Here is a 23043-nt window from a genome sequence, read left to right as displayed (position 1 = left end):
TCATATTCCATTGAGATGTGAATTTTAAGACTGACATATAGTTTAAAATTTTTTAGATAAAGCTATTACATATGTGGATATAAATACCAACCTAAGCAGAGAAATAGGTGTTAAAAATATGACCAGCTATTGACTTTTTTTTTTTTTAGGGCTTGTCTTAGTAAATAAAGTATTGATCTTTCCCATTTGGGACTTTGGCTCAATTCCACTCTCCACTCCTCAGTGAAATAGATTCATTGGTCTTGGCTTATTCTTAGCAAGTAGTAATCCACATAACAAAAAAATAAACTGTTCATTTCAGACAGTTTGGTCTTTTCTTTATGAGAAGAGGTTCATACAAGTCCTCCATGGAGACCCAAATAAACCATCTCATAAAACCACAATTTGAAACCACCCACCCCCAAACATGTTTTCTCTCCTCATTATTTTAATCAACATTACATAATCCCCCACCTTATTTCTCAGGAATTTTTTTTTCACCTACAATTAGGTTGCTTTTTATTTGCTCTGAGAAACTTTTTTTTCTCACACCCTAGGTGTTTTTGTTTTGTTTTGTTTTGTTTTTGGTCAATAAATGTCATTAAAAAAGCAGAAAAGCGGTTAAAAGCGATGCTAAGAGCAGCTACTCTGCTGGCTATTGTTCATTAGCAAAAGCAGAACCACCTCATAATAACCCAGAGGGAAACTTAGGAATCATTGCAGCCATACAGTGGTCTGTGTATTGTCACTTAACCATAGTTTTAATCAGTGATTTCATGAGTTACAGTTATTTACATGAGCTTAACAAGTTTGACCTGGAGAAGTTTTCAGGAAAGAAAAAATACACAAGATATCAAAATATCTTGTGAGTTAACAAAATTGTTTTCACTGGGAAGTTGAAAGAAAAATTGAAAATCTGTATTTTGCAAACTAAGAGATTAGCGATAAGAGTGAAGATACATGATTCCATTCAAAGCAAAGACATCAACAACAATGAAAAACATCCATCAGGGCAAAGAAGGCATACCTCTCCATGTTCACTTAGCCTATAAACAGGGATCTAAATGCTCTTAAATTCTATGAGTAGCATTAGTATTGTCTATATTTGAAGAGTTTTAAATGATTACCAATTAAGAGTGAGAAAAGGACTGCAGTAACACTTCTACAATTTACACTGTTAAATTTTTATGGGAAGCTCACTTAGTGGTCGTCATCACCTTTCCATGAAGGTCCCTTATGATACAATGCTCCCGTTTAGTGAAATACCAAGAAAGCCTAAGTTAGGAACACATTCATGCCTTACTATCTTTTATCTTAAATCAACCTGAAGTAGACAGGTTTCTATAAAGATATAGAGACTACGTTTTAAAGAACAATTTTACTACTCTACTAGAAAATGAGGCTAATTATTCTTTTAATCCTATTTCCATTTTATAGCAACTGTAATGCAGGTTCACTGGGTTACACTAAGCAGGGTCTTTACTACTTAACCAGCTACAGACAGACCAAAAACAAAAACAAAACAAAACAAAACAAAACCATACACTTCTCATTTTTCCCAAATAAATGACATTAACTTAAAAATACAACTTTTAATAAGCATTGGGGTGGACAGAGAAATCTCTTCCTCTCAATGCTGGTAAATCTGCCTAAATTTAAGAATTGTTTACTGCTGAAGAGTCCAGTTGAATGGTTTAAATAGTGTGCTTTTTAAGCCAACTATGTATCCTATGGCAAATTGTTTTTAGCTCTTTGTGGCAGACTTGGCATCATCATGCACCGCTAAATTCTCACTGACAGCAATGAGAGTTTCTTTTACTTAAAAAAGTTATGGAATATGCTCTCACATTCTAAATAATTAAAATCAGATACCACTGGATGCAAATTTAACAAGACAATGAAATGTCCAAGAGTGAAATTATTACTAAGTTTCAGTATTCAGTGTGATCAAAAGGTAATTTTCCCATCAGGTCCCCACCTCATTTTCTACCTCCGTACCTCGAAAAATACACCCATATAGAAGAATGAGAGGTTATTTTGTAGAAAAATCCACACAATATATGTTGGCTAGAAGTCTTTTTTAAGAAAACAAAAACAGGAACGATTGCAGCAAAACAAAGCATCACCATTAATGTCATCTTTTAAAAAATACATGCCATAACAATAAATCAACTTTCTAAATCATTTGAATTTGGAGTGTATTGTAATAAAGGCCAATATAATTATTATTCTATAAAAAGGTATTCATTATTTTTTACTGCTTCAACTAAATTTTAGAGATTAAGACATTTTTAAACTTAAATTTTAAATTTCATCCCTGATAAAAGGTGGGTTCATTTCTTTCACCGATAGCCATATATAACTCCAAAGATCTAATTTGGAACTAGTTGCAATTTATTTCCTTAATCTCATGGCCAATCAGGTATTTAAGAAATCAGATCAGGTTCTTATAGAACACTTTACACTTGTTTTTGTGTGTATATATTTGCTTTAAAATATATATTATACATTATTAAATCCCTATCTCATTTATAAAATGTCTTTACTTTGTTTTCTTACCACCAACTTACTAGTTGGCTTTATTGCCAAGCCTGTTTTAATCAAAATTCACAAAGATGATTTAAAAGTTTTAAGGACTCCTCAGTGTCACCTGCAGAATCATTTTGCTATGATGCCAAATGACAGATTTTGAATTAAAAAATTACATAAAACAAACGTGGTACATTCAAGAAACACAAATTTTCTTATCAAGAAAGACAACAGGAAAGCATAAAATGCAGACATTGACCTTTTGGGGATGTGACTTTACTCCTTCTACAACTAATAGCAGTCATTCCTAGAGTTCAGTGTGATTAGTAGAAGAAGCGTCACACAGATCTGGAAAACAAAAAGAAAATATCACTAGCACAATAGACACCATACGATTAAATGATTTACATTCTGCAAAAAGTACATTCTTGTGAAGCCACATTAATTTTTTTTTTTTATTCTGGGAAATTTCAAATATACACAAAAGTAGAAAGACAGGCATAATCTACTCCCATGTACTCCAAACCCAGCTTCAGCAATTATCAACACTCTGCTATTCTTGTTTCACCTTCCACTGCCATTTTCTTTTTTTTTTGGCTGGGATCTTTAAAAACAAATCCAGGTATTGTGTCATTTCACCCATGGATATGGAAGCATTTAAAGACGATTCTCTTCGAGTATTTCACACCTTGCATAAGGATACAGTCCACTTGGCATTTAATCTAAGAGCAGACAGGCAGCTAGGTACTCTCACATACACTACTCTTTCCAACTGGAAGCAACTACAACCAACTCTATCTAGAAAGGACTACGGATTAATTTAGCTACATAATTTATTTTAAAATAGGAAATATATTAGCTTTTGAAAGTAAGTCTTCTTATAACAGAAATTAACATTCACCACCAGTCTTGGGAAGTCTATACAAAAAGGTAATAAAAGCTTTTACTTAAAGTTGAATAACATTTCTGAGTACTTAATGCCTTATTCCATGCATTGCATTAAAGAAATCTTTATGTGACAAATTCATCAACCACAATGCTCTTAAATGATAAGATTCGACATCAAGCAGAAGTGATATGAATACAGACTATGTTTATATATTATATTTACACCTCACACACTAATGAATATCTCCACAAATTTAAGAGTTTCTACTTGTTCTTGAACTATAATTGTATGTTCCCTACTTCAGAGGGATGTATTGGTACTTTCAATCATGGCTCTATGTCATATTAAGATTTTAAAAGATTCATTTTTGACTTCAAGACATCAAAAAGACAATCTGGAGAAGCCTGGGATATATGCCACATGATATTCTGCCAGGAAATTCTGATAAATTCACTTTTATTTTTTGGCCCAGGGGAAAAAAAAACAGATTAATGGGGGAATAACCCCCCTTACTTTGTCTCATACTCCAAGAACAAGGAATTTTTGATAGCTTTTAATATATCCCACAAATAAAATTGCAGAGGCATCCTCAGAACCATCTGTAATCTTACAAACTTTTCATTGAGATTTTTCACTCATTCAAAAGGTGACACATAATGTTTGTGAAAATCTTCATTTTATTTTTTTAACCCAAAACACAGTAATCTTAAATTTAACATATTTATTCTCCTTTTATTTTTGTAAGAGGTGAACTTAAGAACCTCAGTCTTTCAAAGACTTTGTGTGTCCTCATCTGTTCACATGGAATAATTACAAATAAAATAGAAAAAGCAAAATTCATACATACACAAAGTGTATATACAGTATCCCTAGTTCTACAAATAGCTGTTTTTAAATAATTATCTTCCTAAAAGTGACATGTGGACATTTTAACAGTTCTCAGTATACTGTCTTGCACATAGTACACACTCAGTAAATAGTTATTGGTTGACGTACAATTTCATAACCTCCAGTACATACACACACACCGCACTGTTGTATCTTTTAAAACATTTAAATTATAGAAATCATGTCACAGCAAAGCTGCTGCATAATATAACAAGACAAATATTACTTTCACAAAACAGCAAATGAATGTCACACTATCGCAGGAAACTTACTGTACCTGTGTTTTAGATTTTGTTTGAAAGCATCTGGAGATTTTTTTGTTTTTTACAATGTGAGAGTCTCGATTTTTACACACTTATCTGAGGCCATCCTCATAGGTTGAAACATATTACTTCTTTGTTGCTGAGTCATCAATTGGAATTTTTCTAATTAGTGTATTGCTTTAGCTTTTTCTGGCAATAATTTTTAAGTTTGAAAAAACTCTGTACTTTGCTGCTGTGGTACTAACTTGCTTCAATAGTTGGGGGTTTTTTTGCAGGGAGAAAAGTGTCCAATCTCTTTTAGGTTTCACATATTATTGGTTTTTAAATTTATGAATATTTTAGGAAATTTATAAATAAGAAACATAACCTGAAAAAATAAAACCCCAAACTTCACTATGTAGCAGCATGTGGCAGCTTCCTCTTTGAGTGGTTACGCCTCTCAGACATCAATACTTATGTTTTATAGTGGAAAATACTTCATCAGTTTTATTATAATAAGTACTATTAAGAATTAACATAGTCATGTTTTTTTTTTTTTATTCCGGTAAAATTGCACATATCTTCATTCTTTAGGCCTGTATTTTTCTCAAGATTAATGATTAATTTTGATTTCCAATTATAAATATGTAAAACAAATGAAAAGAGATCGTTAATCTTACTTGAATAAATCAAATTGTTGAACTTGGGGAGAGAGTGTTGCCCCAGAATCTTATTTGATGGCGCTGAGGCTGTAAACAGTTGGTGAAACTTTCTCAAGTCCTTCTGCACTATTTGAGTAAGTGTTCATGTAGCAAATTATTTGCATTTGTCATAGGCAATTATGACAAGTGCAAACCCTTTATGAAGAAAAAATGGGAAAACAGATATTTCAAATATTTTTCATCACAGTTTTGCTCATATCTTAATTCATACATATATATCTGAATTATCTGAAAAACTTCAGAAATATTCTTTGGGAAGTTTCACGAACTTATTTATGTGAACTTCACAATTTACTATATTACATACCCAAAATCAATTTTAAAAATTAAAACTTCTAAACAACCCTGACTTTATCATTTCACTGCACGTTTTTGCAAACTCCCACTCCACAACTGGGTTTCAGAGAGAAACAACCCAATTATCTACTCAGTGTAAGAAAACCTTAACTGTCCTGTTAATAGAGCCTTATAAACTTCTTGTTTAATAACTTTTGAAGACACAATATTATCCACAAATGTGGTGACTATTATTTCAAGAACTTTGGCACTAAATCTGATACTGTGAGTGCAGATCTATTGTACTTCATTATAAACTACTACCAAATGCTAAATGACTCAAGCCTCCACATTGCATAAAAGTATTCCACTGACTTTAAATCATTGTCTTCTTATATATTCATTTACTTTTTCTCAAAAGATACCTGAAAAGAATGCACAACTTATACTACTTTCTTGTAAATACATTAAACAATTGTCAAAATGATAATTGACTAGAAGTTGTGTGTGTTTTAAGAACATGAGTCAACTATTAATCTCCACCCTCTCCACCAAAAAAAAAATTTTTTTTAAGTTGAATTCTGAGAAAGAAACCTGAAAAAACTCAAGCATTGCCTTCCTCCAACAACAACAAAAAATCATTTAATATTTCTTATTAAATGAAGACGTCGCCTTCTGCAGGTGTACTAAGTAGTAGTCATAAAGACATTTATCTGTCTTGGTTCAGGATGGGAAATCTACTCTCCAGAAGTTAAACAAAACAAAACAATTTGCTTTGGATTCATCTAATTCTGAAAGAGAATGTGCTCTTTAACACTTGGAATTCAAGTATTTTTGAATTCATTAAAACAGAAAGGAAACAGTGAAACACAGCCCTGTGGTTTTCATTTGTTTTGTCTCACATGCTGTCCTTTCTGATGGAGCGGAGAACTCTCCGACAGGGCCGAGCCGTTTGTTGCAGCAAGGCAGTGAGGCATGGCTTGGAAAAAAAGATGCTGAAATGCTGAGTGAGAACGAGAGGGGGAGAGCGAGGGAGTGAGCACATGTTACATCAGACACAGTACCTGATTTTTCACTGCACAGCTTGTCAGCTAGATAGTCTGCCTCCTGGGCGATAAGTGAGAATATTTCATCTTCATACTCTTCTATTATAGTTTCACACTGTAGAAATATAATAACATATGTGTATATATACATACGCTCACAGTGTACTTTGTTACAAAGGACTTATCAAAATATTATTAGCTAAAAATATAAAATCGTGTTATCAAGGTGGTCCATTTTTACTAGCCTTTCAGTTTTATACTTCATCGTACTGGATTAACCCTCTTCCCAGAATGTTAATTGCATCATTTTCCTGGGACTTAACTAAATGATTAGTCATGTTAAAAGATGTGGTCTGAGGATGACGAAGGCAAGCTACTCATTGTATTTGTTTCTCTTCCTTAAACTGAAATGCAAGTGATAGTAAGAAATGGGACTAGTTTTGATGGAGCTGAAAAGACTTAATTAAAAAAAAACAATACAGCACCTTGAAATTGTTAAACCAGTTTTCTTCAAAATTAACATAATAATCCATTATGTGGTTTTAAAACACAGGGTCTGAAGTGTGAAAACAATTCAGCCTTCTTTGCAAGCAAAACAAATGCATCTTCAATTTCACTGTGGATACCATGCTTGACAGTTGCTTAGGGAGGTTCCTTTTCATACCTTTCAGAGATCTATTCATAATTTAACTTAATTTTACAAAAGCATCTTACATTTCAGAGAAGAGGGAGATCTAATTTTCCCCTGCATTTGAAAATCTCAAATTCTAGCTGCACTACATTTTCAAGTTAAAGAACTTCAAATTTACACTTTGGGGAATTTAGTTACTCAAGGACAGTCACTAGACTTGTAAATCATTTTCTGAGTTCAGTAAGCAAGACTCTAAAATTTTTAAATGGCACTTGAAATATTTAAATTTCTCTATAATGTGAAATACAAGCACACTTATTCATTGCCATTCTTATTCAACAGTACTTTTAACCCTGAATTCTTACCTTTATTTTTTTTAACTAAAACAAACCCCCCCAAAGTCACTTAAAGTCTCCTTATTTCAGGGTTTTAGTATGCCTGACGTTTTGGCCAATGCGTGAACTTAATATATTTTAAAAATAGCCTTCTCCATCATTTTGTCTGATTCAATAGCGCTAAATAAAGTGAAATATATTGTAATACCTTTTGCCAGGCACATTCTAGCAAGCCAGAGACCAGCATTCATGTAAAATAAACATTATACTGGGAAGAAATTTGGCACTAAGCCAACAATCATACCTAAGCCTTTGTTTAACTTAGTTTGTGCTAGAATAGTTGAATCAACTTGGGAAAAAAATTCTCTCTATGCTGTGAAGCCTTAGGAAAAAGGATGATGTGCCTCCTACCCTTTCCATAATCTGATTATAAATATTTGAAAACGACATTAGTTTCCATTTGGATTTTAATCTAGCAGCCACAGCCCCTGATTCCCTAGGTGGAAATCTGGCAACAGGACTGAACCGAGTGAAACCACAACCCAACACCCACACAAGCAACGTGGTTTGAGAGAAGCGAGGTGCAAACTGTGTCTTAAAGACATTGGAATTTGTGAACAGCCGTTTCTGTAAAACCTCACCTAAACTTCTCGACTGATCATCATGAAATACCACATGCCCTCCATCTCTTGACAGGCAAGTTAATAAAAGTATGATTCACACTTAAAAAGCAACAGGAGAACAATGCCAAAGCAAATATATATAAACATTTTAATGTTCAGTTTCTTGAAACTTAACAACCAAAACAAACCAAAAAGCACCAAAAATTTTTTTCCTAGATCATAGGATTCATTTGTGAAGAAAACGGCTTACCGCGAATTTCAAGGGTTTGTAAGCATCAGAATAAAAATAGAACTTTTTAAATTCTTTGTATATTTTGTCCCCTTTCCTTGGAGCAAATCTCTTGAAACTTCTCTCCTTAGTTACAGGGTCTTCTTCAAATTTGTAGTCGTTCATTCGCTCACATACTTTATCCAAAAGGTCTGTTAAGAATGCCTCAGACTGGGCTAAGGGAATCTATTAAGAAAAAAAATGGGAGGAAACTTGTCTTAATTTGAATATTATTTAAAAGACCTTCAAATGAATACACATGGAAACATACATAATCCCCCTTCAATACAAACATGTATTAATTTCCTACTATAAATACTTGTTTATACAATCATGTTAGTTACATAATTTGAGTTTAGCTTAAATAATAGTAAAAAAAGTGCATATAATTGAAAGTTGACAGAAAAAAAACACTTTACATTCAAACTAAAAACTACACATATACATTTAATCATTTTAAAAAATCATTCCACACGCAGAATAAACAATTAAGCACAGAGAATGGCTGTCGTCATCTATCTAAAGGTCCGTGGAGAGAGAACTCTTGTTGCAGAACTCTCCTTAAGACAAGCGGAATTCTAGAGAAGTTAGTGAAAGCAAAAAGTTTTGCCCTCCGTTGCTTCTCCCTGTAGCTGTTCTTCAGCTCCGCGGCAGCTGTCTAATGCCCCAGGGTAATGTGGGAGTCCGGGGAAAAAAAAAAAGGGAAAAGAGTGCCTTACGAAGTTTCACTTCTCCCAGGTTCTATTTCAGCTTTATTTTAGGACAGCTGGTCCGTGTCTTTGTCCATCCCTGTCCCGTCAGAGTTAAGCGAGAATTCAGCAGAACCATTTAGACACCACCTCCACCCAGAGTGAGGGTCTCATCAGCCAGAGCGCTAAGGGTCAAAGAGCATCCCTCGCCCTGGGTAACGGAGACAAAAAAACTTCTCTCCAGTCTAGACAGGTCAAGGTGCAGGATGCTCGGGTCCCTGTTGCTCCTTCCGGAAGGGGGCGTGAACCGAAGCCAAGTGCGCCGTAAACAACAGTGCGGCATCCTTCGACCTTTAGAAGACTTTTTTTTCCTTTCCACCCTCTGCTGATCAAAGTAGGAAGTTTTCATGACAACCATAGTGAAAGGGGCTGAATCACAAATGAACTCGATTTCTGCAATGTTGATATATCCAGTCTCTATTGTTCCTTTTCAGACACAGTATGAACCCTTCCGGTCCCAACGATTACATTACAGAAGCACTTTCACATGTGGGCTTCATTTACACAAAGGGTTTCCTTGCTTCACCGCCATCTGGCCACAAATCAGATAAATAGGGCTGGAGAATTACAATTAAAGCCCAGTTTTGTTGTGTGTGCATGTTTTCTTAAATCTAGGTTCCATTATAAACCACCAAACCGCTACCCTTCAGTTTCAATAAGGAACTAACTTACAAAAAAATTAAAAGAAACATGGGAAAAGAGTAAAAGGAAAACACCACTAATTAACTATCAACTGCCCCCCACCATGTGCACATGTACTAATAATCCCTCCCCCCAGCCCCCAAAGTTTGAGTTTGATTTCGAAATGCTTTCAAGTCCCATGCATTCAATTTGCAGTTAAATAATTTATTAAACTAAAACATACCACAGAATTTATTCACTAAAATATCAAGTTTTTAAAAACTCATGAATGTTTTAATTTCCAAAAACATCTACAGCAAAAAAAGTGTAAATGGTTTACAGTGTACATTCCAACCGTAAGTTGCTTTTTATTTATGCCTTTCAAACATTGTAAGTTTAAAAAAAAACAATACATAGGTTAACAAACAAAATTGAAAATCTGTTTTATTAACTTACAGAAACTGGGCATTAAATTAATATTAATCACTTTAAAAGTTATAAAATGAAGAGGTAACTTCTTAAATTATAATTAATCAAAGCAGATTGCTAACAGAATGATTATATATATTTTTAGTGATAGGTGTACTTTATTTCCTTATCTGATACATATAAAATATATCCTAGTCCTTTCTGGATGCCAGCAAGGCATTATTTTACTTTGAAGAATAGCCACTTTCATTTCAAAAATCTAACTATAATCAAGAAATTCATTCTCATCTTTCTCTCTTCCTCTTTCCCTCTCTTTTCCCATTCAGAAAAGTAAATATACTTGGGGAGGAGGGGGACAAAGTGATATCTCAAGAGTGCAACATCTGACCATTGGAAGTGCTTTTAGAAACTAGTCCCTCATATCAGAAAATTAAACCCCATACTAATACAGCAAAGCATTTTGTGTTGGGTAGAGGCCATTTTAGAAACAATTTTTTTAATTGACCTAAAGTTGTGAGCCGTATGTAAAAACCATTGAGCATATCACCATGTTAATCTGTGAAAGACGTTTCACAACTTACTCTTAAGAGCTATTTTATTTACTTACTGAGCTGCACTTTTTAAAAACAGTCCCCCACATTAAAACATTCCACTTAACAGTGGACTGTTTTTATTTTGCAAATGTAATTTTGCGTATTGGAACATGATAGTGTTGTGCTTATTTTGACAATCAGCATGTGAATTTTGATGGTTTTGTGAGTCTATGAAGGATGACTGGCTTTTTGATGTAATTAGTTGGCCCCTTGAGTAAACTTTCTTTAAAAGTAGAAAAATCTTGCTGACAGATACCTCAGAAGAGGATACATTACAATGTTCACTAAAAACAGGACAGGAAAAAACCCAACATCAGAGTTATAGTTGTTTTACATAAGATAAAATAATATTTTCATTTTAAAATCCCAATCGCAGCATCCGATTTTGCCAGGAATAGCTAAGAAAAAGATGTTTGTGCATTGTAGTTCTCCATACATTTATTTAAACTTAAATGATTAGAGTTTAAAATGATTCCACTTAGCTGAACTATCTTCAGTAAATCTAACCACTGTTCGTAGAATAATCGAGGCTTTTTTTTCCCCTCAAAGTGTTCTGATAATAAGAATGCAATAAGTATTGGGACAAGTGGAATAAAACTAAGTCTTCCCCTCTATGCTGTGAAGATTTTGAATAGTACTTGTCAATAAAGCTACTCCTATTGTCATCTTAAGGGAGCGGGGACTCCGCCCTTGAAGGGTTGTCTCAGAGATGCTAACCTCATTAAAATATGAATGAGACTGGCAGCCATCATTGTATCAGGAGAAAGATTCACTCAGCACACAATTTTCTTATCTGCTGTTGCTTTTACACACGTACTTATTTGGTACAAGTTATAAAACATAAAAACAATCCGTTATGATTTCACTGATATCTTGGAATACTGCGATCAGAGGAAGTCCTAACTTCCCAATTTTGAAATCTACCTAGAACTCCAGACCACTCAGTAAATGTAGGGTCTCTCTTCTTTCTCTTTAAGTGGCCTTCTGACCATGTGCTTTTTAATGTGAGCAGTGGAATGTGGGATGGGGGCGGAGCAGGTATGTGTTACTCATATCCCAACTTTAAAATGGAAAAGAAGTAGTAGAAAGTTTTGGCTTTGGTTTCTCTAGAAAATTGGAGCTAGGGAATTTATTACAGTCCGCTATGACAACACTTTAATAACAGTCAATTACAGGATACTTCCCATGTTTGTTCATTACTGCGTCTCTGTTAATCTTGTAGTAAATTTCTTGCTTGATAGCTATCACAATCAGTCAGGAATACAATTATGTTACAGTGTACAATTGGATGTTACAGTGTACAATTGGATGCAGAAACTGTCATTGTAGTGTATATGTCTCTTCCAGAGCAGTGCTGGCAATCTCAAATAAATTTCACTTATTTTTATAGTTATAGTGGAGTGTCCTTCAGACATGAAACCAGTACCTAACCTATTCAGTGACATATACTTAATATGATGACATTGTGGCAGTGATGTTCTTTCTAGAGGTTTAGTTAATGCAGAAATTTTAATTGCATTATAGTAAATACTGCATCTAGCTTAATCACTAACTTTTCACCCATAAAAATATTGAAATCACTTCTGATATTAGTTAAAGGTCAATATTTAGACATGAAAATGCAAACCTCCTTTGCTCTAGGCTACAACAGGGGAAACCTGAATTCAGAAACTCTTGTAAGTTGATGAGATAATTCTGTAATTAGCCTTTATGTTAATTGACTGCTATGAGTTTGTTGTATGACACTTCTTCATATAATATGCAAATAGCATTGACTGTTTAGTTTTATTAGAAATCTAAAGGAGCTCATTTCTATAGGAAAAATAAAAGGTTGATAAATTTCCAGTGTTCTATTCACCAGAAAAAATGCATTCCATCTGGATTTAATCAATAAGAGAGATTTTAAGTAGCCTTTGTTTAGAGTCAAACCCAGAAACATATATCTGAATTAATATTATTGCTTCATTTACCATAAATTCTATGTTAAAGCAGGTGAATTTGTGCTATCAATAAAACCATGGGAGCAAAAATATAAAGATTTCACTACAGTTTCCACAAATAACACAGTAAATTTATGAAAATAACATTTCAATTTTACTTCCTATATTTTCATTATGGAAATAAGCCATTCTTATAATTTAAAATAAAATATTTTGCAAGTGTTTCCTTTTCTTATTATACATATTATATCATATTATATTATTATTGTACATATTATATCAATAACATAAAGTACATGATCTAGTTGTAAAATTAGTAATAATAAAATAAGAATAATATATTTTGGGGAGGAAATTTTCCCTGTATTCAACACTATTAAAGTCACAATCACATTTTTTATTCTGAAGCTTATTTTCAACTTAGTAACAAATCAGACTTTGAGAAAATTGCATAATGATCTCATAATGGGGGATTCTAAACTAATTTGACTTTTTCCTGAAGTTAAAAAAAAAAACAACACCCTTTCTCTTCACTATTAAATACAAAATTGGCACTTTCTCATTTTAAAAAGTATTTTAGTCTTAAAAAAAAAGACTAGTTTTCCAATATTTTGGGTGAAATGAAAAGAAATACAACTATCCACATGAAATATGTTACAATTTTCCAATCTCTGTTAAAAGTCACTATAAGCAAGGGCTGTGGGCACCTTTTCACTCTATCTTTCTGGGCTTCGCCCTCTAGCTGGTATATACTTTCAAAAGGTTTTCCTGGTTTAAAGAACGCATAACAGAAAAAATCAAGTGTGTCTGATAAAAGGGCAATTAATAGTGTAGGATGTGAATTTGTTCATTCATTCAACCAATATTTATTGAACACCATCTATATGCCAGACAAATACACTTCTCTAATTCAAACTTTTTACAAGAGGACTCCATGATTCTGAATAAAAATTAAAATTAGTCTTGAAAAAATCCATGTGCTCCGTAGAGGTCCAACAAATATTCATCAATGATAGTATGACCCTTTGTCCATCAATTGAGCAAAGATTACATAAATTCAGTATCTGTTTCCCTGTCTTACAGTTTATTGCCCAATAAAAATCTGTGTGACCTTCACCATTTTGTTACCAAAAACCTAAAGGTAGACGAGTGAGTATCTAGTTATAACCACCTCTGCAAAACACTTTCCCAAAGGGAAAAGGTGAAAAGAAACATTTCTGGAATCTGTTATGGCGTTTCCCAGTTTCATCATGTGTATACTTGTGGGCAATTAGTAAGTTTCCTGATAAAATATTAGCAGTCTAAGAGGAAAAGGGACAAATGAATCAGATGATAAACATTTGGTGTTTCAGCTCCACAGACGTGGACACTCCCCCACCCCCCACCCGCCCCAACACACACACACACACAAGTGGATTATGCAGAAGGGGCTAGCTGGCCAGGTAGCTGACAAGCAAACCAGAAAACTTTGTATGGCTTCAGGCTTAAAACAGAGGGGATGAAAGCTTTCCTGACATTGTCCTCAACCTCATCCATTGTTAATTTACAGGAAATAATGCCAAGTTGTTGGGGCGCTGGATTGCACCTCCTGTTAGTCTGATCTCAACACTAGCTCCAGCAGAGGCACAAATGTTATAGCCCATCTTTCCCTCCCTGCCACCACCTCACCCTTGCTCCCATTCCCAAGCTCTAAGGATCCTTTTACATCATTAAGAACCAGCTTAGGTGATTTGAACCAGGGGTAGTCCTCACTTCCCGGATCACTGGGGCAATATCTGAAGAGGCACTTGGAGAGTTAGTTTAGGATGTTCTGACATCAACTGTATAGGACATTTCCAACTCATTTAAAATGACACCTTTCACCTCCCAGCTCCAAGTGACACTGCTCATGAGACTATAAATTCCCTAAGACAGCCAAGGACTTCCCTGGAATTTTATTTCTGGACATTTCAGATGTCTCACTTGAGCTCATGATATCATATCATAAAGAGGTTTCCCTGAATATACTAGGGCTCCAAGTGGGATGGAGATAAGTCCATGAAGCTTGAGGAGTCTGTTGGGGAAATGAGGCTATTCCATGATTTCTTATAGCTATAGTCTTTCTAGGCAATATTGTATCAATAACCAATAATAATAGGAAAAAAGGAAAAAAATCTCGAACTGCATTAAAGTGAGGTATTTCTATAGTGGAAAACAGCAGAGCCTCTTTCCCAAGGAATATTCTCCATTTCCTGGTTCACACTGGTTAGAAAAACTATCTCTTTCTTTCAAAAAATGTTTTTATTTTTAATGAAAAAACAATACATACATTCAATTAAAAAAAATCCAAAAGTATAAAAGGGTAGAGTAAAAAGTAAGGCTCAGCTACCCCAAACCATTAGGGTACTGGTTCTCCTTTCAGAAATATTCTAAGCATGATGTATATATGGATGTGTGAATGAATGTGTATGTGTGTGTATGTATCCTTCCTCTTAACACAAATTAGAGCGTACCATACCACTATTCTATCCTTGTCTTTTTTACTTGATGTAACTGGTATGTAAGAGGGTTCATTCTACTTCCAGAATGCTAAGGAAAGTCTACAGGTCATTCACCAAGGGAAGGCCCATCTACTTTTGCAGGTTTCAAACATGAAATCCATTCCCATAAGAGAAATATTTGCCTCCGTTAAGGATATTTGCAAAATGACACAGATGCCGAACACAGTTCAGAAGAGGAGTTCCCAAATGTTTTGAGCAACAGTAGCAGAGAATTGACTTCATGGCCTGTAAAGATGACTGCAATGAAGAGATGACAATATTTGTAAGTCTAGATTCTCTGGAATATTTGTTAAACATTCTATTGTTTTAGTAACACTTTTCTAAATGCTTTCGGACGAATCTTATCTTATTCTACCTCATGACATTATTTTTGAGTAAGGTAGGACCAGCCTTTTTATCTCCATTTCACAGAAGAGGAACCTGGGATGTTAAATGACTTGCCCATGGTGGGGTCACACATTACAACAGACCAAAGGTCAGGACCCAGATTCCCTGAGAGTCTTCATTCGATGACTTTTATGCTACTCTGCCCTCTGTACCCACATTCTTCTTCTTTCCTGTGCACAAGGACACAGCAGCACAGATGTTAAAAGCTGGAAAGAACCTTGGAGACCCCATAGTTTAACCCCTTCATTTTTCAGACACTGAGACTGAGGCACAGAGGGAAGTAACTTGCCCAAGGCTTTACCTGGCAGAGCCAGGATGGGAACCCAGAACAGAAGGCGCCTGACACCAGCCTGGGCCTCATCCTGTGACTCCAGAATGCTCTCGCCACCTGGCTGCAGCAACTGTTACCCCAGTCATGGCCATGGCTGATTTGAATGAGCTGGATGGCCAGGTAGGGTCCCCTTCCTTTGATCCCAGTGACTCAAACCCAATGTGCCATATCCAGGTAATTTGTTGTCAAAGAATGATGATCTGACCATTTCCTCTGCCCTCAGGAGCACCTTGAGTCTCTCCTGATGACTTGTTCTCATAGAACCTCAACAGCCCTCATGGAAGCACTCGGGGTTGAGCTGTCAGCAGTTCAACTGTCGCTGAAGTGGAAGATAGACTGAAACTGCTGCATGACCAGGGTGCCAGGCCTCTGCAAGTCCTGAGAGCTCCATCACATGAAAGTGATTATTGCCTTTAGCTGTGAGACTTCTTGACTTGCTACTCCTCAGGGCATTTTATTTCTTAATCAAATTCAGTAGCAGCTGCTGCATGCCATGCTCTCAATCAAATGACCAGGTAGGGTCACAGACCACAAAGTCCTCCACCCTCAGTCCTTACTAGCTGCCACCCAAGCCCACCAAACTGAAGATGATGGCAGGCTGCTGGAGAGTCCAAACATCACAAAGATGGCAAGTTTACAACTTAGATGGCTGGTAAGGCAGATCCAAAAACCCTGAACAATACAAAGATATAGATTGATATGAATCAGTGCATTTGTCTAATGACCTGATTGATCATCTATATTTTCACAGCAATGTTGTTGAGTAGGGAGATCCCTGGACTCAGCAAAGACCCAAGTTCTAGTTCTGGCTTCACTTAACCAGCCTACTGGGTTTAGGGATAGTCACTAAACTTCTTAGTCTTTCATTGTCCTCTTCTGTGAAACTGGGATGATAACATCTATTTTAGTGATATTGGATTTTGCACTGGATTTGTGACTTGATCTGCTCAAGTCAAAGAACTGATATGAAAATCCTTCCAAAAGGATTGACACAATAAATAAATGTAAAGCGTTATTATTACTTTCTCTCTGATTGGTGTTAATTGTTTTAGATGTTAGACACTTTTAAAGTGACATAAATTTAAAGAATGTAGACTGATTTTTGTAGTCTTCCCATCGAGCGGTGAGAGGAGACAACTCCTTTTCTAAGTCTGTGAAGTAAGACAAATAGATAACCTTCATCCCAGAGTGCTTTGAAAAATTTGCCTTTGGAGGTCTCTCCGTGGTCCCCGTTCTCTTCCCATCGTCTCACAATCCAATGACTGCCAGGATGGGCATCTAGATCTTTACTCAGAGTGTGGACCATGGACAAGCAGCATTGGCTTTCCTGCCCACCTGTTAGTAATACAGAATCTTGGTCCAACCCTCACCTACTGAAGCAGAATCTGCATTTTAACAAGATCCCAGGTGAAGTGTAAGCATAATAAAGCTTGAGCGGTGCTGGTTTAGAATCCATTTGATGAGGAGGAGGACAGCAAGGACAATGTGTGATTAGCAACCTGAATTGACTTTTTAATTTTAATTTTATGCTTTTGTGCTCTGTCTAGAAAGGGCACATTAGTAGAGACTGGAGGAATGGCCATTTAGTCCAGAAAGATACTGATTCAGAGGTGTGCCCTCAGAAGCAAAACGTTGAAAACGTCTCAGTTCTCAGACCCAAGAAGCACAAAAGCAGGACCTTTGGGAGAGCCAGATGCTCCCAATATCTTGAATAGTGCTGAGTTTAGTGAGACACCACATCACTGATTAGAAAACAAAGTTCAAGGCTGGAGATCTTTCACTGATGCTCAAAGAAAACTGAGAGAAGTAAAGAAGTATATCAAATGTGAATCTCAGAGTGGTTTCTTGGCACCTGTCTTAAGAGCATGATCTTTTGACATTATGGTGCTGAACATTTTCTAAAAATTGTCTAGCTCATTCTCCATGTCAATATTTTTCTATTATGCATTTCTGACCTTCCCTCTGTTCTCCAGAACATACACCTGGAAGGTGAGATGTTTCCAAAGTTTGACTTTGTTAGGACTATATTACATTCCTCAGCAACAGGAAGAGCTATTCTGGGCTTAGACGCTCCATGTTTCTACAGATTCCTTCTGCACCCAGCCCTGGCATTTCTGGGACATTTTGTAGTAAAAAATAGTAAGACAAGAAAGGGGTCATGTTTTCTCTAAGCTACCACATTCAGGTCATTCTAGAACCTAATCCAAGAAGTGTTAAACAATGGCTTTAACACTGCTATTTAAGACGTTATATCTTGGCCTGGCTCAGAAGTTTCTTTGTCTCAGAAACACCAACTTTGGATCAGATTTCAACCTAAACCCAGTCAATCATGGTGTGTTGACCAAACATGTTATAATTTCAGGTGGAAGGAGGTTGGTCATTAGTAAATTCTTGAAATGTTTGAGGAGACCACCATACCTTAGGGAATAGAGGAAAAGGATTATTCTGTGTCGTCTTTGCCTTCCTAATGACTTCTTGGATTCCAGTTTATACTGTCAGTTTTATGCTCAAAAAAGTGAGCTGAGAAATGGAAGCAACTGCTAAAGACCAAACCCAACCTATATTTGTAGCAGAGAAAAATAGACAACAAATTACCAACTTTGTTCTTGTTAAGTAACAGACTTTTTCTTTTGCTTACACCATGAGTGACCGGGTCTCCACAAACCAACATGTTCACAAGCCAAGCATTCAATAAAATTATAATTTTTTTTTTAAATTCAAGCAATGGAACTCAAAATGAGGAGGAAAAAATCTACTCATCATCTTTGCATTCTGACAAACCAAAGTTACTGTCTGTGATCCTTTCTAGGCCTCATCCACATATAACATATTCTCTTTCTATATATTAGCACTAAATTTTAGACACTTTTCTGGTATTAATAGTGTCCATATTCATATTTAATGGAAGCAGAAAGTTCTGTAAGAATGTATACCCCATCTCACAGTTTCTTGACCCTTGGACATTTAAGGTGTTGCCAAAAATATTTTTAAAATTATAAATAGCTCTGCTCTCAGTATTTTTGTACATGTGGCTTTTGTTCCCCTGTTGGATTATTTTCTCTGAATATATTCCTAAATGTGGGGAAATGAGGACATTCTTGGTATTTATGATTTCCATATGTTTTGTCTTACATGCTCGTATCTCTGGTCAAGGCATGAAACCTTAATCAGGCTGACAAAGGAGCATCTATGAAAAAAACTATAAACCAAGTCACTATATGGATTTCTTTAATGGTATTGCCTATTCTAAAGAGTACAAGTTACAACAAAGGATGCTTATTTATTGAGATTCCTCAGAAACCTTAGGTCATTGTTTCTACCGGTTCTTCCAAGTTGAGAGTAGAATGTGGAAGGATAAAGAGTTTGAACTTGATAATGTTGACCAAGAGGAACCAATCATAGTCTGACAGGCATTTCTTGCCCATTTCTGATAGCGACCATCTGTTGCCCCTCTTTAGTCCTTTACAGCATTTGTTATCAAGTATGCCCCTGCTTATTTTTAAAAAGCAGACAGATGTGAAATACTTTTGTTCTACTTGAACTAAATTATTTTTTTCACTCTTTGAAAATTAGCAATCCCCACAGATAACATTAAACCTCTTCCTTCTTGTTTACTCTATGCTTTTGAGCAAATATTATCTTTCTGTTAATAATACCCAGACCACGGAAATGGGTTACATTTCTAAATACGCAGTAAGAAAGACTCCTTCTAAATCTCCTGAAGAGAAGAAATCTGAATCCAATAGTTATTCTGAGTCTGAAATCCTTTGGCTCTGGATGGAATGAGCCTTCCATGGACTTTGCCAGCTGGGCTCTAGGATGGCAGAGGCCAGGCCGAGTTGCTAAACTGGTACTGATGTTGTGTCAGGTACAGATGAAAATGAGCAAAAGTAGCATATTCTAATTGGGGAAGTCAAGGTTTACTCATATGCAGGGGACCAGAGATAGACAAAGAAACACACCCAGAGGGAAGAGAGTCTAGCACAAGCAGGCTGTAGTCACAGACTTTAGCCCAGGCCTGGCCCACTGCCTGTTTTTGTAAGCCCATGAGTTAAGATTGGATTTTACATTTTTAAATGCTTGGGAAAAAAATCAAAAGAAGAATAATATTCTGTGACATGTGAAAATTATACGAACTCCAAATTTCAGGGTTTTATTGGAACACAGCCACACCCATTCACATGGCCAGGTGGAGGAGTTGCGACAAAGACCCTAGGGCCTGCAAAGCCTAAATTACTTACTCTTGTCAGAAAATGTTTGCAAGCCCCTGGTTGGCTCTAATTCCTTGTGTGCTTTGCTCCAAACCGCCAGCGCCCCAGCATCGCTACCTGCATGCGTGCAAATCCTCCTCAGCCTTTGGGGCTTCTCTGAGCCTAGTTCCTTGATTTTCTCTTCTGTGAATTCCAGCAGCTCTTCTCTCATAGATGAGTCCACATGCACACACACACACACACACACACACACACAGAGTGAGAGTCCCATTTCCCCCAGTGGAGAGTAAGGCTACTTATACCTGCAAACTGCATTTTCTACCTCTTGGGTCCAGTCAGTGGCAGCCCCAGCATATACTGAGGAGCTCTTCCCAGCCAGTCCCAATGAGAGGGCCCTGTTCTTCCTTACCTGGGCCAGTCCTCCCTACCACCTGGTAAGGTGGGGGCGTTATGACTTTCTTTTGTAGGCAAGGCAACCAAGGCATAGAGATAAATTACACAATTTAGTAGGAGACCTGGGATTTGACTGAGACCACAGGCCATGGGACCCAACACCTGGCTGCACAGTAGACACTCAATAAGTGCTTGCCTATTTGATTTCCTTCTGGCTGTGCTCCCTGCAGCCTGCCCAGGGTGTCATGGGAACTACCCCCTGCTCTATTTCTGAGTCCTCAGTAGGGGATGGTAGCAACACTATCCTGCTTTCATTTCATCCTGCCCAGTTGGCTTCACCATCCCCATCATACAGAGGAGGAAACCAAGCCTCTGAGAGCTTAAGGCTCTTGCCCAAGGTCATAAAACTAGTTTATAATCTGAAGCAAGCCCTTCTCTAAGGGACAGGACACTAGAGGGAATAAATCCCCTCACAGTCTTCATGGCAGGTGCTCATGACATCTCTCAGTCTTCCTGAGAGACACGTACATCTCTGCGGATGTGTCCTGCTGGGCACTCTTCTCTCACAGCTCATCGGTCACACTTAGAACCAGGGACGTGCCCGCTCTTCTTGGTATGATGAAATGCCACCACGGTCCCTGTTTCTAGAGCAATTAGTGTCATGGAACTCGCTCCATCCTCTCAGTGATCTTTCTGAAGGACAATCAAGGAACCACTTTCCTTCCTACATTCTATGGAAAGAACCATTTGAAAACAGCCAGACTGAAAGCCACAGCACATTAAATCCAACCTCCTTCTAAGTGAGCTGCCCTCCGTCATGTCCATTGTCAGTGGCAAGCCTTTAAATGCATCCACATTATCCCACCATGCTTTACCCGATTTGCAGATTCAAATAATTCTTATCCAATGGAATAAGGAGCAATTAACAGGACTGGGGATTTATTAAGGATAAGTCATGCCAGACAGTTTTGACAGCTTGTTTTGAGTGTGACGGAACTACAAAATCTGAGGTTAGATGCATTATGTATTTGGACTTTTTGTGCAGCACCTAATACCAGCCTTGTGAAATTATTCCTGCCAAATGGTCTGAACCAGCCTGGATGAGAACAGTCTCATGTACTGGAAACTAACTCAAAGATCGGAGACAAAAGATAAATGACATTCAGCCTTGCACCCAGATGGGGATCAGGAACGGTGGGGGGAAAGGGGTGGTATTTCATGAGGGGCCATAAAGGTCAATGTTAGGGTTTGTTTCCCTTTACATCTTTATTATTGATCTGGAGGGAGAGTGTGTACTGCGACTACCAGGGAGAGGGTGGAAATCACCAGCCCCAAAGAGGCAGCCCTCGCCCTGCAGCTGCTTAGCGGCGTCTGACAATAACGAAGAGGGCCGCAGGTGGGATGGAACAACAGCAGAGCCTGTGCTTGTCACCCATCCCCTCCAGGACCCCTCATTGCCCGAGTGCCCCCCAGGAAGGCAAGGTGGAGAAGATGCGCTCACTTATCCTCATAGAATCAGAGACTGGCAGAGCCAAAAGGGCCTTGGAGACCACTAGCTCTAAAGCCTGATTCTATAAATGAGGAGCTGATGAATGGAGTCCAATGGCCTATTCCCCAATGTGGGGTGAGAGGTCAAGCTGTAAAAAGTGGGTGCTCCCAAAGGCAAATGTGCAGGTAAGTAGAGTCATTTCCCCACCAAGAGAAGAAGGGGCAAAAGAAGGGATTCTTAATTTCTTCAGGACGCCGGGGAATAATCAGACCAGTTCTGTGCCATCCAGCACGGTAGCTAGCATGTAAGGCATTCAGTGACATCTTTTGTTTGCACTTACAAAACGATACTCATGCATTGCCAGCATTTGCTTAATTAACCCTAATTCCGTGCTAAGCTGCTATAATCTTTAATTCTCTCCCATCACTTTATGTCCTATGACAATTATAATTTTTATCTGTTCAGAAGTATTGAATCATCTGTTGTATTTCTTCTCCCAGAGGATAACATTTAATCTTTTGAATACCATGATAAATACAATGTTTTTCCTCTTAACCAGGCTATTTCGTTAATCAGAAGAGTGTGCCTCTGCCTGTATTATATACTGTTCGCTATTTTCAAGTCCCTTCCAGCCAGTACTAGCAAAACCAGAGGGAGAGGGGAGTCGGAGTCTTGCTGCTGTTCACGAAGTTCCCTCTTAGGCCCATACTCTGGATAACGGGGTGTCCTAAACAACACCATTTGTGTTTTATCCATGAAGTGCCAGCCCTGATCTCATAGCCATCTTTTATATTATGCTGAACTTAATCAGCTAAAGCCTGATATCAAAGACACTTATAACATCATCAAATTAAATACCAAATAGGGTAACAGGTAATTAATTATTTTTTTCCTTGACTTTCTTTCACTTTCTTAGGTTCTTCATGAAATAG

At 36.9% G+C, this 23043-nt stretch overlaps 1 protein-coding gene across 1 annotated transcript in view; it reads right to left on the bottom strand.

Moving 5' to 3' along the window:
* Positions 1-2196: 2196 nt before the first annotated feature.
* Positions 2197-23043, bottom strand: part of CNPY1 (canopy FGF signaling regulator 1) — a 78003-nt gene continuing 57156 nt past the window's right edge. The window contains exons 3-5 of the mRNA XM_037837385.1: positions 8411-8614; positions 6590-6686; positions 2197-2856 (exon numbers count right to left, since the gene is read on the bottom strand). Of these exons, the coding sequence (XP_037693313.1) occupies positions 2816-2856; positions 6590-6686; positions 8411-8614 (342 nt within the window). The 3' untranslated portion in view covers positions 2197-2815. The remainder of the gene's footprint in view (positions 2857-6589; positions 6687-8410; positions 8615-23043) is intronic.

This window comes from Choloepus didactylus, chromosome 5, assembly GCF_015220235.1.
Source record: "Choloepus didactylus isolate mChoDid1 chromosome 5, mChoDid1.pri, whole genome shotgun sequence".
NCBI classification, from domain to species: domain Eukaryota; kingdom Metazoa; phylum Chordata; class Mammalia; order Pilosa; family Megalonychidae; genus Choloepus; species Choloepus didactylus.
This window is presented reverse-complemented; position numbering and strand designations above follow the sequence as displayed.